We start from the raw sequence: 22281 nt of genomic DNA, 5'->3' as shown, positions 1-22281 counted from the left end.
ATGGATGGGGGAGGAAGTGGATTTCCTTGGAGTCAAAAAGTAAAAATAGACATCTTGGTAAAGATATGATTAATTGTATTATTACCAATGAAAGATCATGACCAGTCATCAATATTATTAGTTCTGATAGTGTTTTTTTGGTTAAATTATTTGATCTGTTATGATAATAATCAAAAGTAATAGCTGCTGAGTGTCTTTTTTTTATTAGTTCAAATTATTTCTAAACTGTATGTGAGCACTCCCAACTCATCCTTGAATCAGGATACCAATCGTTGAGGATGGATATGTAGAGACACACATTTTCCAGTATTGACTTTTGACTGGCACTTAACTGGTTACTATCCATCACTTAATTGAATTGAGTGCACTCAAGGATCATTGTCTCAAAGTCTTAATTATGTCCATAGTGGCAGTAAGAAGATGGATGAGAAGTCAAAAGCAAAGGGTCAAGGTTGAAGTCTGGAAATGGGTGAAGGAATTGGAGAGAGTATTATGTGTTGGAGAGCAGGTGTCAGGGGAGAAAGTGTCTGCTTAATGGGTGGGAGAGGTTATTGTGACTCTAGAGAACCTTTTACTCTGATGGAATGGTGGTGTAATTTTCCTTAAAAATATTGTTTAGGCAAACTGAAATGGCCACAGTCACTTCTGGAAACAGAGTATCAGGGATGTTGATATAGAAGCAAGTAGAAAGCCTGAGTGTTTTTTACAAGATAGTTTTTCTCCTGGTGGTCACATCCATCTCCCTTCCCTGACGTTGGAGGTCCATGAAAGATTTTTAGCTCAGCACCATATCATCTCCCAGCAGGTGGTTGTGCTACCAGTAGCCTCTCTAGGAATACAAATTCCTTTTGCAATCATTTTTCTAAGTCAGATTTCCATTTCAATTCTATTTTCTTAGAAAAAGATATACCTTTGTTTTTTTTCAAATCCCACCTTAATTTTTTTGTCTTCCACAATGAGTGTGTCAATAACAAGCAAAAAATACTATTAGAGGACAGCTATAAGAAATCACTTAGAAAAATTTATGTATGCTGACTGTCAGGATAACAGATACCTTCCTGGCTCATGCTAACTCTCTAGCTTCTATAAACCTAAAAAGCATCCATAGAAAATTGCTTGTGATCTTGAATTGTATTCACACTTTCTCATACTGTTTTCTAGATTTCTCCATGAGGACTGTAATTCTCAATACTTGAACACTTCAAATGTGCACAATGTGTTAAAAGAATAATGTTTCTTAAGGTGTCTTTTTTTAAAAAATTATTTATTTATTTATGGCTGCATTGGGTCTTCGTTGCTACGTGCCAGCTTTCTCTCGTTGTGGAGAGCGGGGGTTACTCTTCGTTGCAGTGCGCAGGTTTCTCATTGCGGTGGCTTCTGTTGCGGAACACGGGCTCTAGGCACGCAGGCTTCAGTAGTTGTGGCACATGGGCTCAGTAGTTGCAGCGCCCAGGCTTAGTTGCTCCACGGCATGTGGTATCTTCCCAAACCAGGGCTCGAACCCGTGTCCCCTGCATTGGCAGATGGATTCTTAACCACTGTGCCACCAGGGAAGCCCCAATTAAAGATCTTTAGTTGGTTCTTTGAGGGGTTCCTGCTGCAATGATAGGAATGTTTGGCAGATGCAACTACCCATATGTTAGAATCTGTATTTGTTTTCTTCTGCTGCACTTTCTGGGAGATTTAGGTTAAGGACTCAGAGCACTGAGCCTAAACTCTGAGAGCAGAACCTCTGGTGCAGGATGAAGGAAAACTTCAGATGCAGGTGACACAGGTTGTGGGATGGGCTGCAGGTACCTCACACAGGTTCTTTTGCCAGAGCGAAAATTTCGGATGTCATAACTATGGACATGATATCTTTTTACACTACTAAAAATCAAATTAACCACAAATATACACATTTTAAAATTAGATGACTTGGAGAAATTTCTTAAGTCCATTCTCTGAAACAGTTTAGCCATGACTTAACATCAGTATGACTAGTAATAAAATTAGAGTGATTAAAAAATATTGATCAATGTATTTTCCTTATACACAATATTTACTTATTAGCTGTAGCTAAACTAGTTTTAAATTGTATTATATTTAATGACTTCATTAGCTCCTAACTGCTGACGTAAATGATTTTTCTTAAACCTCAGGATATAAGAATCCTACAAGAATGAGATCTAGACTTTCTAAAAATAAATATACAAATAGGGTTAAACTTCTAGTAATTTGATAAAAAATTATTGAATTGAATTTTAGGGATGGTGGGATTCAATTCCAGGATCTTCTAATTTAGAGATGACCAGCACAGGAAACCTTGTCCTTTGGGTCCTCTGGGTTTGAGCTACTGTCCATTTTTAAATACTTTCATTTTTAAGTGGTGAATTATATCAGAAGGAGGATTCACTAGTAATTTTCTCTATTACTATTAGAGAAAATAGTACTCTACTAATAGAGAAAATAGTAATTTTCTCTATTACTATTGCAAGACCCATGATATCCTCACAATAGTATTATAAAGTATTTTAAATGCTGAACAGAAGTATAGCGGAAGGGCTTCCCTGGTGGCTCAGTGGTTGAGAGTCCGCTGCCGATGCAGGGGACACGGGTTCGTGCCCCGGTCTGGGAGAATCCCACGTGCCGCGGAGCGGCTGGGCCCGTGAGCCATGGCCGCTGAGCCTGCGCGTCTGGAGCCTGTGCTCCGCAACGGGAGAGGCCACAACAGTGAGAGGCCCAAGTACCGCAAAAAAAAAAAAAAAAAAAAAAGTATAGCAGAAAAACCATATATTTGATGGTTGATGTATGGGAGTCCTAGTGAGCTTTCACTGGTTGATAATTACCATATGTTACTGTGTTACTGTACTGTGGAAAGACTAGGCTTTGCTATCTATTAACTCCAAGGCTACATCTTATCTTAGAGGCAAATAACAGCTGCCAGTGGTTTAATGCTAGTCACTTGGAAGAGTTAACCACTTCTCACAAAGCCAAACTCATTTTGGTTCCTTAAGACTATTGGTGGCATGTTCTCTCCAGCTAATGAAACACTCACTTTAACTGAATTTTTAAATATAATGACTTGCTATAATGACTTTATCTCATTCTCAAAATTTTGTATTTTTGCAAATAAATAATTATTATACCCATAAGTGTTCACTTTACCATTCTGGATTTCCCATTTTGTACAATCTCTACCTCTTTGAATAATGTTCATATTTTCTATGGGATCACCGCTTGTAACTGGACTGAGGAGTCATAAGAGTAGAATTACTAGTAGCAGTTGGAGAAATAGCAAACATTTGTATGGTACTTACTATGTTCCGGGCACTAGTCTAATAAGTGTTTTGCATATTTTACGTCATTTAATCCCTCAGTAGTACCATTGGTATCCTCATTTTGCAGATGAGGAAACTGAGCACATAAAGTTTAACTAACTTGCCCAGGAATTTGTAGCCAGGCAGCCTGGTGCCGGAATTCATGCTAATATCCACCATAGTCTATCCTCTCTGTGGAAACCAATAATTATAGTAGCAGAGGAATCGAAACGCAAATATTTAAGTTACAGCACTTCATTTTACCATTTGCAATTATATCTTCCTTAGTAGATGTTTTAGTAAGACATGAATTGAAGATGTAACTGTTTGGTTCAGGTGAGTCTCCTATTCTAAACATAAAATTTCCATTATCCTAAAGAAAAGTAAATGCCTTGTAAGGAAGCCCTGTTTTTTCAACTGTTTTCTCTTGAAGTTTATTTTTAGCTCTTCTCTGTACTCCTTAGAAGTTAGACTGAGTATTGTTCAGTAGAGGGAATTGCTGTGGCTTTTAAACTGTAGCCATATGAAATATGTGGCCATTTTGCACATGGCAAACACATGGCTCAATTCTAATGCCCATCGTACGCTTATGTGTACATTTGTCTGCGTGTGGAGGAAATGTGAAGTTTTATGAACAAGAGTAGCGAAGCTGAAACATGTCATCATTCTGCAAAAAGACTAGAAGATGTTTGGTTGTATCCCTGCCAAGGTGCTTCAAAATGCCTGTCCCCCTTCCTTCCCCACCCCTCCCCCCCCCCCGGCACCCAGGGAAGAAAGTAAAAGATCGGCACAAATCTCATAAACAAACTGATAAAAATATTTGTTTCTTCCTCACATGCAACAGTTATTCCAGGTATGTCTCCTAACTTTACTTTTTATCTGCTGGCAATCATCTATTTAGCATCTTTTTGATGAGCTGGACACTGTGCATTTTTCCCCTGGCAGGCTTGTGCAGACATATGTTCCTCTGCCATCTTGTAATCAGTGTGGTTTCAGGGAGGTCTCAGGTTTCATGATTTAGTTCTCTTTATATTATTGGAAAAAATTCTTTGGGGATTAAGTAAATTTTGCTTTCCCTTGGGACCAAAGCAAGGTTGCTCTGGGTCCATCACCATGAATAATGCATCAGCTGCCTTAATGGCATTGTTAAGATTGCAAGTAGTCTTGACTCTGTAGCCTGAAGAAAATATATTGGCCCATTACCAGTTTATACAGGTCAGGTATCTTAGTGCTGGGGGTAAGGAGAAATGGAATGTGACAGCTGGTGTCAGCATGAGTTCTGTTTCTAAGCTCTGTAACCTATTTCAGTAGGAAGTCCTCTTTATTTTCTTTCCAGTGTAAGTTTTTTTTTCGGTTAAATATCTAAAGAATTATTTCATCTGTTAATATTCAAGATGTTATCTATAAACTTAAAAAGACATGTTCAGCCATAAATTTAAAAACATTTGAAGTAGCACTAATAGTATTTCTATATATGGAGCCAATTAACTATTTTATAATAGAATATTGTTCCTATTTTAATTCTAATTACAAAACTAATCTTTGTATTATATAATGTCTTATACAAATATACTGTCAGAAAATTTTTTGAAATTAGAGTGAACTATGATTGAGCAGGAAATTGCGGAAATGTTGTTTTTGACGAGTTTGAAACTGGTTTGAAGCACCCCCCCCCAAAAAAAAAAATCACAAATTATTCCCTGGGTGTTGTCCCAAACTAGTATTATTTTCTTTTTCATTTATAAAAAATTCTTATTTTCTGGTGAATAAGTGGCCACTGTAAAAATAAGAACAGGTAATAAGGACCAGAGAATTAGTACCTTGGTATTGAGTAGTTTGGGTGTTTTCAGCCATGTTTGGGAGTAATTGATTAGATTTCCAGTTGATGTTTTATCATAGTAAACTTTTTATTGCATCTATGAAGAACAAAAGGAGGAAGGTGTAGGTGCACTTGATTATCCCCATAGGAACTCCTAAAAATTTAGGCATGTGGAGATTAAGTGACATTAGACACTTAATGGAGACAGTGGTACAAGAGGGAGAAAAGCTACACTGTTGCTGGGAATGTAAATTGGTGCAGCTACTATGGAAAACAGTATGGAGGTTCCTCAAAAAATTAAAAATAGAGCTACCATATGATCCAACAATCCTACTCCTGGGCATATATCTGGACAAAACTGTAATTTGAAAAGATATATGCACCCCTACGTTCATAGCAGCACTATTCACAATAGCCAAGACATTGAAACAATCTAAATGTCCATCGGCAGATGAATGGATAAAGAAGATGAGGTGTATATATATATATATATATATACACACACACACACACACACACACACACATACACACACACACAATGAAATATTATTCAGCCATAAAAAAGAATGAAATAATGCCATTTTCAGCAACATGGATGGGCCTAGAGATTATCATACTAAGTGAAGTAAACCAGACAGAGAAAGACAAATATTATATGATTATCACTTATATGTGGAATTTAAAATATAACACAAATGAACTTATCGAAACAGAAACAGACTCACAGACATAGAGAACAGACTTGTGGTTGCCAAGGGGGAGGGGGTTGGGGGAGCGATGGGTTGGGAGTTTGGGATTAGCAGATGCAAACTCTTATGTATAGGATGGATAAACAACAAGGTCCTACTGTATAGCACAGGAACTATATTCAATACTCTGTAATAAACCATAATGGAAAAGCATATGAGAAATTATTAATTCTTCAATTTTATATATATATATATATAATTGAATCACTTTGCTGTACAGCAGAAATTAACACAACATTGTAAGTCAACTATACTTCAATAAAATGAATTTTTTAAAAAAAGGGAGAGAAAGCAGGAGTATAACATTTGAGCAGAGCCTCGACCCGAAGAAATCAGGTATGACGTAATGGAAACATGACCAAGTATGCCTTTGGACTTCATATACTGATTATTTTCTTCCTTTGTTTTCTCTTCTCTCCATATTCTCAAAAATCTGAAAGTGTACCTCTGTCTTTAGAAGGCAGAGTGGTTTCTTGGGTAATTCTGAGTGGGGTCAACAGGTATCCCACACAGCAATGTGATCTTTGGACAGAGTTAGTGCTGTCTTCTTGAGGTCACTGCTACCTTTCTGATTTAAAAAAATTTAAAAAAAAATTTTTTTCCACTAGTGTTAATAAATGAAACTAGTCATTTCTTTTGTTTCTAAGTCCAGGATAAATCTGTAGTTTGGAGGCAGTAAACTTAGAGACCAAGGATATTGTTAGGGATAGATAGACCTAAATTCAAATCCTGACTATGCCAATCAATTTTCATGTGACCTTGGACAATTTACTTATTTCTTCCATGGTTCATTTTTCTCATCTGTTAAACGAGAAAGACAGACATGTAGCTCAGAGCTTTGGGTATGGGAAATGCTCCATAAATATTAGTGTTGAAATCATTATTGAGGTAAAGTGGAAATTTGTAAAGAATTTCTGGCTAGGTCTTTGGTGGCCTGTACTTCTTACTGCTAGTTTCTGATTCTGCTTGAGATACAGGAAGCACGTCAGGATCACCCACAGCACTTCTTCATGCTCTGCTTCATATGAAGACAATCTTCTATGCCCCTAGACTATGTATAGTAACTCCTGTGAGAAGTTACTCCAAGAGTAGACTCCCAGGGGGACTTGTACTGAGTTCCTAGCTCTTAGCATAATATATGTACCTCGAAAACAATAATTCAACAATTTTTTTTGTTGAACAGAAAAATTAAGTGAGTGAATTAAGCCGCGTGTTAGGAAATTGGGTAGTTTCTTCTGTTCACCCAACGCTATGTGGGGAGAAGTCCAGTTTGGACAGGTCTGGGAGAGCAGATTATTCCCCCTGCTATGAAAAGATGCAGTGAATATAAACAGGAAAAATAAAAATGTTCCATCTGCTTACCTGATGCTAAGGTCATCCTGTGTACTGAGGCTCATATTCACGTGCTGTCTTTGGAAGGTATATTAGAGCCACTTCTAAATCAGTTTTAAATTTCAGGTCATGAAATACCAGCAATTGACCTATGATAAAAATTTCAGTAACTTTGAAATATTCCAAACATTAAAAATTCTATAAAATGTTGTAAAAGATACATGTGTAGATACATGTTAGCATTTTATTAAATTTGCTTCAAGTCATTTTTGGTTTTTAAAGTCTGATAATTCTGTATCAGAGTATCTCCTGTTTCATTTCTATTATACTTTATTTGTGCCTTTACTTTTACTTGGTTAATCTTGTTTGAGTTTTTTAAGATATATTTTGTTCAAGGAACTAGCTCTACTTCTGTTATTAATGTCTACTTTCTTTTACTTAAAAAAATTCTCCTTTGTTCTTTTCATAACTCATTGAGTTAAAATTTAACTTATTCATTATCAATCTTTCTTTTCTATCAGCATCTAGGGATGAAGAATTTATTCTTAAGTACCATTTTAGCAGCATCCGAAAAGTTCTGATACATACATTTTTTCACTGCCCATAAATATGTATATTTTGTAATTTATACTATGATTCTTATATGACTCGTTAATTATTTGAAATTTTAGAAATAATTTTTAAACTGTTTAAAATTTTTGTATGTAATATTTAAAAATTTTCCAAACACATGAGTATCTTTTGTTGTTGGTTTAATTTTTTTAATGGTAAATGCAGTGTAAAAGATATTAATTCCTTGAAAGTTGGCCTGATTATTTAAAAGAAATAAAAAGTTGGTAATCTTTGAATTTTTAAAAATAGATTGCAAATCATAGAACCAGAAAGAACTTTAGAGACCACAAAATTCAACTCCTCCTTCATTTTACAGGAAAATACCCCCAAAATGGCAAATGACAATCATGCGCTCATAGAAACATTGCTGAAAGAAAAGCACTTAATTTTTTCAGGTGTAGCATCACTTCTTGTCAGATACAACCCTTAAATACTACTTTGCCTCCCTGAAGGAATCGTTTGAGAAGTTCGTCCGTAGTAAGCCAACCCTTTGTTTGTACCTTTAAATTAATCCTGGGCTAATGCAGAATCATCCACTGAGGAATAAGAATGACCACTGGATGCTAGTGTTGAGTTCTTGAGCACAGTGTTTAAGGTTCAAGTATAACAGGAGAAAGAGATGCTGCAATGCAGCCTTCTTTTGGCAGCTAGAAGTTTTCCCTGTTTATCCTTCCTTTTTCAAAAAAAGAGTGGATGGGAGGATGATAGAATGGAAGTGAAATTAAAGGAGAATAAGTTCTTGGTGGTAGTGGGAAAAAATGTCTTTTTTTCTTTACCTCTAACCCTCATATAGTTACACCTTCTAAAACAAAAAAGGAAGAGAAGAAAACAACAAAAATATTTTTCGTTTCAGATGGAACAGAAATCTTTTTCTTCCTTTATTTTAGGGATGCCAAATATGTTTTCATTTTCTGTAACTGTCTTCTAGACAATTATATTTTTTCCTATTGATATTCAAACACCAACTACAGAAGAAGGTTTTAGGTCATACGCATGTCTTATGCTAAAGCATTCATATAGAGCAATAATATTTAAGCGTCTATTATTTGTTAAAAAGATACAGTAATGTAGTAATTTCCTGGAAAGAGTTATAATTTCATGAGTTGATAATTATACAGTCACTGTATGTGGTCCTCATTGACTTTGCATTCTCTGAATTTAGAACTGCAACATAGAGAACCTGCTAAGTACCCTCTCTGCATTACAGTAATTCGTTGCTGAGGAGCATTCTGTGGGAACCTAAAATGTTTTCGTAGTCTGATCAGACATTGTTATATTAATAGGTCTGTAAATGGTTACCTGACAGCTGAAAAATAATTTTTCTTGCCTATTTTCTGGTTAAAAATAAGCAATTTTGGAAGCTCTGTTCGACTTAATAAAAGAACTGAAGATCAGGTTTACCGTATTATTTGTGTAAAATAATGATGAGTATTGTTAAATTAAGCTATGGGAAACTAGAATGTCTGGCTAGAGGTAATTAAGATACGGGTTAATCTTTTTAGATGAGGGCTGCTGTAGTAGACACCTGCAGTTTATTTCACTGAGCCAAGCTTCTTAGAAGCAAAATCTCTGGATTAGGAATATAAAAATTCAGTTGGTCACATTGAAAGAGATGAGAAATTGTACTATGTTGAATAGTGTCCCCTCAAAAGTCATGTCCCCTGGTACCTGTGAATGTGACCTTTTTTGCAAACAAGGCCTTTTCAGGTGTGATCATGTTAAGAGGAGGGCCCCAATCCAATGACTGGTGTCCTTATAAGAGGGAAGTGTAGACACAGAGATGCAGAGACAGACGCAGAGGAAGAATGCCATGTGAAGAAGGTGGCAGAGATTGGAGGTTGCATCTCCAAGACAAGGAACACTTAGAATTGTTGGCAACCACTGGAAGTTAGGAAGAAGCAAGGAAGGATTCTTGTCTAGAGGGAGCATGGCTCTGCCAACACCTTGATTTCAGACTTCTCATCTGCAGTACTGTGAGAGAATAGATTTCTGTTGTTTTAAGCCTCCCAGGTTTTGGTAATCTGTTATGAGAGTCCTAGGAAATGAATACAGAAGGCATTTTTATTATAACTGATGTAAAAACAATTAGAGCATGTGCTGGAGGTGCCTGAGCCTACATACAAGAGGAGAGGGAGTAAGTCTTTAACTTTTAAAAATGGATTGCATCTCAAAAAGACTTTAACAATTGTTCAGTTAGGATACTTGTGAACTTTAACTCCTGGAAACCTATCATCATTTTTATGTTTTGTTTTCCACAGCTGACAATACCCAGGGGAAATCAGTATAAGGAAAGATTCCTGCACAACAATAAAAATAGATTTTAAGTTCACTGTGTCTCTAGTGGACTTTTTTTTTTTTAAAACTTGAGAGCTCATAAGACATTTATGGTTCCTATTTTCTGTGGTGTTCACCACTTTCCAATAAGAAACTTTTGCATATCACTTTTATTTATATCCAATGGCTGGCTTTCTAGTTCTGTCTCTTTTCTCCTTTCTTGTAGAAACTTTCACTATAATAATATTCAAGAATATTTGCTGCAATAATATTCTTATATCTTTCCTCTTCAACAGGAACCATGCATATTTTTAAATGAAATTATTTCCTTTTTTGTCAGCTAGATTTGTCTTCTTTTAGTTTTTAAAATGTTTTTCGGTTGATGACTATGCTGCAAGATCCTAGTGCTTATCGATGAGTATTAAAATAGTGGAGAGATTTTTTTTTTTTTTTTTTTTTTTTTTTTTGCCGTACGCGGGCCTCTCACTGTTGTGGCCTCTCCCGTTGCGGAGCACAGGCTCCGGACGCGCAGGCTCAGCGGCCATGGCTCACGGGTCCAGCTGCTCCGCGGCATGTGGGATCCTCCCGGACCGGGGCACGAACCCGTGTACCCTGCATCGGCAGGCAGACTCTCAACCACTGCGCTACCAGGGAAGCCCTAGTGCTGAGATTTTGAAGGACCATTTAGCTTTCGATGTTGAAATGAGGTGATAATTTTGATACTGCTTGAACACTTGTATCCTGGAATGGGATGGCAAACACAAATGTCCAAAGGTGTCAACTAGTGGTATAAATGAGAGACAGGCTAGCTGTAATAAGATGGACAATGTGTATCTTATTCTTATCTGCAGCTGATTTGTATCCTACAGCAAAATGCAAATGTGGGAATGGAGGCTCACTGTTAACAAGTCTCCTAATCTTCAGGGGAAAATGGAAATCCAAGTTTCAACAACTGTGAGGGTCTTAGATTTTATCCTACTTGCAAGTTAACAAGTTAGCCTGTTGCAGTTTCATCTATGCTGGCGGAAGACAGGAGATCCTGGGTCAAAGAAGTAGCCAGAATAGCTGCATTTTCATATGCTTGTATCGTGAGCCTCGATCCCCAGAGGGTGACAGAGGAAAGGGCCAGGTGACACCTGCACACACAGCATGTTGTGTTACTAGAGAAATTCTGAATTTAAAAAACTCGAATCTTTTATCATAGGAAGTAAACATGCTTCTTTTTTGCTCTAGAGGGAGATAGCTCTATCTTCAAAACTCTTTTCACTCTGCAAACATCCTTGAAAGGACAGTCCAGAACAATTTCAGGCAGTGAGGAGTCCTAGATTATTGTTATAGAAAAGTGTTACTGAGTAACCTTTCAGAAATTATCTCTATGGGTTATATTAAAAATTACATTTTAATAAGTCATTTAAATTAAGCTTGTTTACATAAGGGTAGTTTTTAAAAAAACTTATTTTGAAACCTATAGTGCTAAGTTAGAGTCTAGGAAATATTCATTCATACTCTTGATCCTGTACTTGCATTTCATAGCCCAGTATACTAACAAAACAAATTTTAGATCAATATAGGGTTGCCAGTCTTTTTATTTTACTGGATATGGAAACAGCCCCTTCAAAATACCTAAATTCTATTTACTATTGCTCCCAGTGCAAAAAGAATGACTGTGACAACTAATGCAATATGGTAACCTGGACTGGATCCTGGAACAGAAAGAGGAAGTTAATGGAAACACTAGTGAAATCTAAATGTTCAGAGCCTAGTAATCGGTAACATTCTGATATCAGTCTTTTAGTTTTGACAAACGTACTCAGGTGATGTAAGATGGTAACAATGGGAGAAACTGAGTGGTAGATATACTAGAACTCTCTGTATCATCTTTGCAACTTTTCTGTGAATCTACAATTATTTCAAAATAAAAAAGCCTATTAAAAATTAAAAATGGATAATTTTAATAAAAAGAAGGCAAGAATAAATCTCAAAACAAAGGACAGTTATATGAAAATTAAATGCATTTAGCTTTATGAAAAACTGACTGAATTGCCCTTTTTTTCTCTCTTATTTTGGCATGAACTGGTAAAGATTTTGACATGCATAATGTAGATCCATGGATCATCGACCATGTGATAGCTTTATTTAATTTAATTTACTGTAAAGTAAGATGAGCTTGCTTTTCTGTCTATTTTCCTTGGAGAGCCTGTAGAATCAGATAAGCTTACATTCTGTAACTGAACAAATGTTTAAAGTATGTCCCTTTTATGAATCCCATCTGATTCTATATAATTCCAGGTTATACATTTTAATCAGGGTAGGTTGCTGGATCCTCTCCAAAATAAGATTTAGCTTTTCTAGGAATTTCCTTGATGCAGATGACCCTAGGGAGACTCGGAATATTCTTGACTTTAAAATGTCATTTCTCACTGTTGGGAGGGAGAGGCGCGTCATGTCAATGCCAATCAGGAGGAAATTGGGAAGAGGCTCTTGTAGACCAATGCCCGGCAGAACAGATTCCAGCCATGCAGCCACAAACAGAAGTCTGGCCAGTGCACGTGCCTGGGTGCAGAAGAGCTCAGGGGCAGGTCTTCAGTTCCTGCAAAGGGGAAATTGCCTAGAGCATAGCTTCTCAACCTAAGGCAGCATATTGGAATCATCTGGGCAGTTTAAAATAATGTTCAGGTCCCATCCCTAGAGGTCCTGATATAAATGGCACGGAATAAGCCTTGATCTTTTTAAAAAAAAACTTCCCTCGTGGCAGTAACATGACACTAATGTGCACCCAGGGTGGCGAACTTCTAGAGTGAGCAAGGGTCTCACGTATGGAAGAGGATGACTGGCATGAACCCCAATCTGCAGGGCAGAAGCCAGTCCTGGGACTGGTGCCCACAGAGGGGTAGAGAGCTATGACTCAGGGAGCAGAGCAGGAACACAAGGGTTACAGGCTGGTGTTTGGGTCTGGAAGTGTCTGCAGTAACCCTGTCCCTTTTGGGGTGACCAAACTCACGCTGATTTGCCTGTGACTTTCATGGATGGAGCACTGAATGACCTGCATCCTGGGAGACGCCTTAGTTCCAGGCTAATGGGATGTTGACTGCTCTAGTCCCTTGAGTCCTGGCAAAGCATCCTGTATGGTACCCTCTTACCAGCACCTACAAAGAATAGCTCTGCTCTTCCTGGCTCTGTACATGGTAAAATTCTCACATAATCTTTTTTTAATATTTTTATTTATTTATTTGGTTGCACCAGGTCTTAGTTGCAGCAGGTGGGCTTCTTAGATGTGGCATGCATATGAGATCTAGTTCCCTGACCAGGGATCGAACCTGGGCCCCCTGCATTGGGAGTGCAGAGTCTTATCCACTGCGCCACCAGGAAAGTCCCTCACATATTCTTATTTCACCTTTTGCCCTCAATTCTGTTTCTGATAAAACCAGCTGGCTTTGGGAGAAAAAGAGAAGTGGAGAAGAGCTATGGCTGTTTATATCTTTTATGCTTCAGTTAGACTTTGCTCAGGAACTGGTGTAGGATTTCAGGGAGCTCAGCAAATGAGGAGCTTTAAAATGCAGAGGCAGATGTAGCGAAAAGCAGTTGTTCTTAAATTTTGAGTGCCTGGAAGTCACTGGAGAGCTTCCAGAGCCTCTGATGGAGTATGTCTGGGGAGAGGCTTAAGAATTTACATTTCTAATAAGCTGATGCTTTGGGGCCGGACACCACTCTTTGAGAACCACCAACGTAAAGAGACTTGACTCTGCATCAGGCATACCTGGGTGTGAAGGCTCACTTTAAATCTACATTTTCTCACTTGTGAAATGGAAAAATTACTATTCACTTCATCAGTCATCATGAAATAGTACATTCATCACCAAGCAGAATGCCCAGGATGTGGCAGACACTTTCATTCTCTGAAAGATCTCAGTCTTTCTGGGATCCTCTACCTGGGGATGGTTTGGTATTGGGTTGCATATTTTTAGGTTAATAATTCCAAATATGATCATCAAAATCAGCTGGGGAACTTTCTGCAACCCTCAAAAGCCTAGAGCCCTCTCTCCTTGGAGATTTGGATCCAGTAGGTCTGAGGGAATGCCTGGGAACCAGTGGGTGATTCTGGGAGTCACGGTGATTCTGATAGTCAGTTTTGAGAACCCCTGCTGTTGAGCAATATTTCTTTAGGGCAGGGACTCTCAGACACTGTAGCTTCATTGAATCATCTGGAGCACTTAAAAAGATGCTGAGGCCTGCGTCCCGTCTCCAGAGAGTATGATTTAATTGGGTTGGAGTACAGCCTGAGCATTGGGATTTTGAAAGCTCCCCAAGGTTTCTGATATGCAGCCAAGGTTGAGGACCACTGCTCTAGTGTATTCTTAGAGTAAGAAAACCATGGGATATTTGTTAAAATGCAGATTCTTGGGTCTAACCTCAGAGCTGCCTAAACAGACTCTCTGGGCGAGAGACACAGTAAGCTGCATTATTAATTAGCTAATGCCCTGAATTTAACAGTTTGTTAGTCTTAACAAATAAAGTATGAGAATCATAGCTAGAGGGACATATAGAATCCCTCACTGAGTAAATATTGCCTGACTGCACCTAATTATATAGCAGTTTACAGTGGACTTGACTTTGAATCTCATGGATTCCACTGCATCCTTTTGTGAGGCAGTGTGTGTTGTTATTTTCCCCATTGGATTGATGAGGAAGCTGAGATTCTGGGAGGCTCTCCCCCTAACAGCACACTTGGGGATGTAAATCAGGCACCTGTGCTTCCCTGAAAGGAGACCATAGTTTAGTGGGGGCATGGGACAGAAACAAGAATGCAGGTAGAAGTAGATAAAATATGAAAATTCAGAGAAAGAATGGTTAGCAAGGTTAATTTTATGAGGAGGAGGGAATCTGAGAAGGCTTTTTTGAAGAGGTGGCCCTGGTCCATCTTGGAGCTGATAAAGTTGTAGTTTCCTTTGAGGGTCTGGATGGAGAGCAAATGACCATGGCCTTGCAGCTGTGCTCTAATTAGTTTCTTTTATTGAGTTTCTTAGTTTTATAACCCAGGCTGTGTAACTTCCTTTGCATTATCATCTCAGCATATTTGTAATAAATTCTGCTTTGCTTTTGAATGCTTAATAAAAATGTGGTTTGTGTTTGAATTTTTCAAATAAATGATTATTTAGACTCCCCTAGAATTAAATTTCAGTAAGCTTTTTTTCCACAGGGAAGATAAACCAATATGACATGTGAATTATCATATAGTTCATTTTTATAGAGGTGGGTAGTTTTTTTAGCTACAACTATCTAATTAGCTAAAAATAAACATCTGTACTGTTACGACTGTGTTATTAAATCAAGGAGTATGAAGAAAGCTTTAAGGACAATGGATTTATTTCTGGAACAAGAGACAGTAAGGAATAAAGCCAAGACTGGCAGTTGGATAAAGAGCTAAACTCTGTTGGGATGTGCTGGCTTTTTTCTTTTCCTACAGCATCTGTCTTAGGTTATTTTTTATAATACCTACTTCCATAAAGCATCTCGTTCCTTAAGAAAGTCATGTGAAGATATGGAGAATCTTTATTATTGATAAGATTTGAGAAAGTTGGTTTAAATGGTAGTCTTTATTAAAATATGTAATTTTTAATAAAATGCATTTTAGGGCTTCCCTGGTGGCGCAGTGGTTGAGAGTCCGCCTGCTGATGCACGGGACGCGGGTTCGTGCCCCGGTCCGGGAAGATCCCACATGCCGCAGAGGGGCTGGGCCCGTGAGCCTTGGCCGCTGAGCCTGCGCATCCGGAGCCTGTGCTCTGCAACGGGAGAGGCCACAACAGTGAGAGGCCCGCGTACCGCAAAAAAAAAAGCAACGGGAGAAGCCACAACAGTGAGAGGCCTGCGTACCGCAAAAAAAATAAAATGCATTTTATTATTTTAAAATGCCATGCATCTTTTAAAACAGATATGTGTAAAGAAATACAATTATATTTGTCTTCTAAACTATCCACTAAAATTTTAAATGCACATATTCTTTGACCTACACATCTGGTAATCTATCCTACATATATACTGACAGAAGTGCACAGAAATATATGAAAGAATGTTTGTTGCAATAACCTAAATGTCCATTTGTACAGGATTGTTTAAATGAATTGTGGTTCACCCCTGTGGTAGAATATTCTGCCACAATTGAAACAATGAGGTTGATGTTAAGGTTACCTTAAGGAAAAAACTCAAGTGGCAGAACAGTATGGGTAGTGTTAACTCATTTATGCACTGAAAAGGATATATGTATATTTATGTATATACACATTTCCTTAAATATGCATAGTCAACTCCTGATATGGTACACAAAATCTGTCAAAAATGCTTACCTTTTAGGAAGCAACTGCAACCTGGACAATGTGTAGGAAGGGGATATTTTCACTCTTTACCATGTACCACCTGAATTCTTAGGATTTTTGCCATAAGCATTTATTATTTTAAAAATAATGTGTGAAAATACTTATTTAAAAGCAAAAATCTATTAAATTTATTTTGTCTATTTATTTAAATAATTTAACTATAGATTTATATAAATTAAAGAAGCCCTTTAACATTAAGGCCTCTATTCTGGACTAAGAAATATTTCCAGGCATGTCAAAGGAAAAAAACAATCTACTTTAGCTCTAACTTGAAATAATTGTTGATTTATGGCGAATAATTCCTGAAAAAAAACTTAAAACACAAAAATTAATTTCCACCATTATTTAGAAGAATTACATATAATGCCAGTTGAGACCCTCAAGATTTGAATTACAATAGTCTAAATTGAGGAGATGTTCCCCCATTTGATAATGATTCAGCCATATTGAGCTCTTCACTTCATTTGCAGCGTTAGGCTTTTGTGCAGATGGATCATGATCATATGCTGTTTTTGGATTGACTCCTATTTATCAGAATCAGAAATTAGTGAAAGATTGTTTTCTATTATCTAATCATCTATTTAGCCCCTATATAATGGATTGTTTCAAAACATGAATTCTTTGTCCTTTTTTATGATTTAAGATAACATGTTTCCAAAGTTGGTTTTTTTTTTTTTTTTTTTTTTTGGCGGTACGCGGGCCTCTCACTGTTGTGGCCTCTCCTGTTGCGGAGCACAGGCTCCGGACGCGCAGGCTCAGCGGCCATGGCTCACGGGCCCAGCTGCTCCGCGGCATGTGGGATCTTACCGGACCGGGTCACGAACCCGTGTCCCCTGCATCGGCAGGCGGACTCTCAACCACTGCGCCACCAGGGAAGCCCCCAAAGTTGGTATTTTAAAGAAAACTTTAGTAATTTATAAAACATGTCTTGTATGCCTTTACCTCTGATGTATTTTCCCCACATACAATGACTTGTCAGCTTCCATTGTTCCCTAACCTGATACCGTAATTCTTGTGATTATCTTCCTGGTTTCTGCTTCTCTTTGTTTCTACTATCTTTCTACCTACTCTTCACTGTGAGTTTTATACCTCTGAGAGAGATCTGATTGGGTCTGTGTCCAATTAGTCTGTGTCCAATTTAAAGAAATGCTGCTCTGTCTTTCCAGGTCACCCCATTGACTGTTGGCTTTTTGTGTCTGGCCAATCAAATGCTAGAGTTTTGATTGGTCCAATCAAATGTGTCCAGGAAATCAAGGTCATTTGAAACATAGTAACCTGTCCTCCACTAATCTTTTGGATAGTTCACCAATCCAACAGAGGGAATTTTAAGTCCTGTTAAATATACCCCCCAGCTTTACTCCAAAAATTAAAAACAAACAAACAAAAACAGCCTAGGGGAAGCTTGCATTGCATAACTCACAGGTTCTAGGTCCAACTCATAAGTAATGTAGGGGGAAGGACACAGGCCTCGCATTCACACATTCACACAAAGTCTGCACCCCTACTTGGCAACTTCCCAGGTGGACAGCCTTGACTCTCAGAGATTGTGACCTCCTATGTGAAATAGAGACGACAATATTTCTTTGTAGAAGCGATGTGAGGATTTAAGGAGATTGTGTGTGTAAACTGAGTAGGGCAATAAGAGACACACAGTAATCATAATGGTAGCAAACATTTACTGAGTGTGTACCAAGTGCCATGCATTATTCTAATCCCTTTATGCATGTTAGCTCTTTAATCCTCTGAACAACCCTATGAGATTATTACACAGGGAGGCTCTGTGATTTGCTTGAGATTACACGGCTAGTAAGTGAAAGAGCTAATAGCTCACACTGTTAAATCCAAACCAACGCTACCCCGGAAGTCAGGAACTGGCTTTGTTTCTCCCCTTAAGTCTATGGCCTTCTGGGTTCCATTGCCTGTCAGAATTACACGTGAAGTACCTCCCTATCTTATCCTCCATCCGATCCAACCCCAGTCCTCAGTTCATGATTCTCAGTGACTCCCTTGGGAATTTGGAGGTGTCAGAGCGTCAGGGCTTGTGCTGTGAGCCATTTTGCCTGCTCTCTGCTCCCTCAGCAAAGCTGAGCTTCACCCTGTCCTGTGGGATTATCTCATGAGGAGCAGCAGGCTCAGGCCAGGCTGCCTTCCTTGGAATCCCAGTGAAGAAAATGTCTTCAACCTTGTTCCATCATTATGTCTTCCTGTTCTCTCCCCTGCCCTTGTCAAGCACTGAGTATTTTAAGTGGGGTTAGTCCTTAAGCCAGACTGTGAAGTAGGTAACATTTGCCCCTTTAAACCACCCATTCCTTCAGTCCTTCCTACATTGCTCTTTCACATATCAGTGAGTCAGTTGAATTAAAAGCTTTCAGCTTCTGAGGAATTGGGAGATTAGTGGGGGAATGGGAAAGGTCATTTAGACCAGTGCTTCTTAAACTTAAATGTGCGCTATGAATCATCTAGGTACCTTGTTAAAATGCTGATTCTGATCCAGTAGGTCGGGGGTGGGCCCTGGGATTCTGCATTTCTGACGTGCTTCTGGTGATGCCAGCGCTGCTGTTTTCTAGACCGCAGTCTGAGTAGCAAGCATCTAAAGACTGGGGTACCACCTTGAGATGCCAGAGGCTCTACCCTGTTACCTTTTCCAGGAACATTTAATCCAAACAAATGAGTCTCTTAGTGGAATTTCATTAATGTGGCTCACTTCTAGAAGAAACTTCTCAATTTCAAACCCTACCCTAGACTGCTTACCAGTAAAGCCATTCCTGGTTGGAGAAAAGACTAGTGTAAATTTGTCAAGTTTTGATAACTGTAAAAATAGGCATTTTTCTCCATCAACTTAATTTAGTGACTCTCAGATGATTTATATTCATCTTACTTCACTTTATGGGAAAGCACACCATTTTGCTGCTACTCAAGGTTGAGTTTCTCAGGACTGGGGAAATCGCCGACTGAACTTTTCCTGGTGCTGGGGGCCACATACGTATTTCAGAGTCTGTTTCTTTGTTCCGTCTATCATCATTTATATAAAAGGAAAGTTAAGTCAACTTTTATTTCCCTGTCTGTTGATTTGCAGTCAGCTCGCTGGGAGTGTTTATGAATAATTCTGTTAGAAATGGTTTGATAATACTAGCCTGGATAGTGAAACATTGTACAGAGCTTTGCACATGGAGGTGCAGTGTGGGCAGAAACCTGTGAAACGCTGTGGCAGATTCTCTTTGTGATGGCAAAGGCTTATGTTCTCTATTTCTGCTTTCAGGGAGGAGAACATTGTTACTACCAGGGCCACATCCGAGGAAACCCTGCCTCATTTGTGGCATTGTCAACCTGCCATGGACTTCAGTAAGTGTCCCCAAATTTTTTGTATCATCCATTTTTTTTCCAATCACTTATTTTCTTTATTTTTAATGCACCGTGGTCAAAATCTCTATTTTATATCAAGAACTAATTTTAAAACAGTGGTGGATCAAATCTTTTTCTCCTTTGTGGTTTATAAACCAAGCAGATTGTTAAATTAGAGATGCGGAAACCAGGGGCTCTATGATTGTAATATGCATCCTTAGTGATATTTGAAACATTTTTCTAGTTTCATCCAGATGGAGACAGGAGTGGTTTGGGTAACTTTGTTCTCTGTTTCCGTGGGTGTTTAGCCCCTTGGTACCCGTTCTACCCCTCATACTCCTTGATGTTCATTTTTACATTTGTATGGAATAATAGAGATTTCAGGAGGTAGAAACTCCTGACTCCTTGCACAAAGACAAGGGCTGCAGGTGACCTCAAGAGCTCATGTGTTTTAGCCCTTTATTCAGCCAGAATCCCATCTAACTCACAGCAAACTCGTGGGAGGGTTCATTTGTTCTCAGAAATCTCTATGGAACGAAGTTCATCCTTCCTCAGGGCCTTGCTTCCTTTTACGTAACCTTCACTATCAAAGTAGGTTTGCTGATGTTTACTGTGGAAATAGATCAGCTTCCTCCATCCTGTCTATGATGGTGATACCCAGGTGGCTGTCTGTCTCTTACTTGTCTTGTGACCCCTTATAAAGATACTGTGTCAGCCCTCAGCATTCTACTTAGACTAAATCATCCAACCTCCTTGTTTACTTTTTGGGGCCCAGAACCAGCTAGCACTTTAGTTTTGTGAAAGTTTTGTTTGGAAGCTTTAAAATACTTCCTGTCTGTTACCAAGTTAGAGACGTGGATTTTTCATCTAACAAACAGTTATTGAGCATCTGGTGTGTGCCAGCCACTTGGAATATTAAGGGGATTAGAACGTGAGCCCTGCCCGCAAGAGCTCCCAGTCTAGTGGGGAAGCTAAATCTAGCCCAGCTTCGTGCTATGGAATGTGGTAGGTATATTTGTTTTCTTTGAGAGAGAAAAAACCTGAGAAAAACGCAAGCTGAGAGTGGGCACTGAATGAGGTCATCCCTGAGGTTTCCAGAGAGATGTCACCTGAAGAAGGCGGAGTGGGCCCTGGAACAGGCTTTGGTAGAATCTTCCAGGAGGAGGGGTTCGACTGACAGGTCCAAAGAAAGTGAGGAAAGAGACCTAATGGGAAAGGCTGGGAAATCTAGCCAGTCTGCCTAAGTGGTGCCTCTGGTCAGGTTCTGGCAGTAGGTACGTGAGAGGCAGGAAGGAGAGAGCACAGGGATCAGATAAATAGCCAGAGAAAGGAGGTCACATGCCTGAGAGCAGGATAGGACCTCCATTTGCTTATTGTTTTCTTCTAAAGGACCATTTTACTAATTTTAAATAAATTCTTTGAATAAGGAGACATTTTTACAAACATGGAATCCGTTCCTAATATCTGAGAGCCTCAGCATTCTTAATCTGGAAAAAGAAACGTCGATATCCCCTTCAGCAGTAAAATTGTCATCTCTGATCTCAAGATGAGCACAGCTGTCAGCCAGGAATAGTACACTGGGCTTGCCGACTTTTGTGACAACAAATGTCTGTTCTAGGCTTTTTCCTTCCTCTCTCTTCCTCTTAAAATCTCAGTCCAAAGTCACAGTGTAAGTGTCTTGCCCAGTACATGTTCCAATTCCTCCCTGCCCCTCCCCTCCCCCACCCCCCAGTTTTCCAAATGGACACAATATTGTGAAAATAAGAGAGAAGGTATTACTGCCTTCTAAGGACCCTAACAGACCTGAGACCCTCAGACCAACAGCTACTAATCCTACACAGTTCTAAGGATGGAAAGGGAACTTTAAGGATGTTTTAGTGACTAGTTGAGGAGTTGAACTCAGAGCCTGCTTCTGTTGTTTTAACTAAGTAAAATTTATTTCTCCCTTTAGAAACTTTTTCATTTAAGACTAAGCAAGAAGAAACAAACAGAAAACCCACCATGTGTAGGAACACTGTCAGGACTGTGTACAAGTGTATTTTGGTGTTCTTAGACTTTTATGAGCATGTTGAATAATTCACTCTTGTTCCTTTTTGTTATTTATTATTACTTTTCATCTTTATTTTACCTTCTGAACAAACATTGCTGACAGAAATATTTGGGGGAGCTACTTCTAAATATTAAATAATTTATGTTGTCTCAATTGCAGTGACTTAGATATGAGATATATTATTTCATCCATGACTCATCTTCTATAAATGACCAAGTACTTGTTGAGATTTTTCATTTTTCTTGATTTACTGAATTCCCTTAAAGAACATAAAGGGTAAAATAATCAAACTCATATCTTTTCCATAAAGAACCTGCAGGAGCACATTTTTTTTTCAAATTCGAAGGACTGATGGGCAATATTTTGGTCCTGGTATGTCTGATGTTTTGACAAAATCCTCTAACTATGGGAACATTAAAGAATGGAATCAA

General features: G+C 38.5%; 1 protein-coding gene across 21 annotated transcripts in view; it reads left to right on the top strand.

Moving 5' to 3' along the window:
* Nucleotides 1–22281, top strand: part of ADAM22 (ADAM metallopeptidase domain 22) — a 243043-nt gene that overhangs the window by 136901 nt on the left and 83861 nt on the right. For all 21 annotated transcript variants that reach the window (XM_067746498.1, XM_067746497.1, XM_067746505.1 and 18 more), the window contains one exon: nt 19718–19800. In XM_067746498.1, coding sequence (XP_067602599.1) covers nt 19718–19800 — 83 coding nt within the window. The remainder of the gene's footprint in view (nt 1–19717; nt 19801–22281) is intronic.

This window comes from Pseudorca crassidens, chromosome 8 (assembly GCF_039906515.1).
Source record: "Pseudorca crassidens isolate mPseCra1 chromosome 8, mPseCra1.hap1, whole genome shotgun sequence".
Classification (NCBI taxonomy): Eukaryota; Metazoa; Chordata; class Mammalia; order Artiodactyla; family Delphinidae; genus Pseudorca; species Pseudorca crassidens.
Note: the sequence above shows the minus strand (reverse complement) of the source record. Positions and strands in the feature narration are given on the sequence as shown.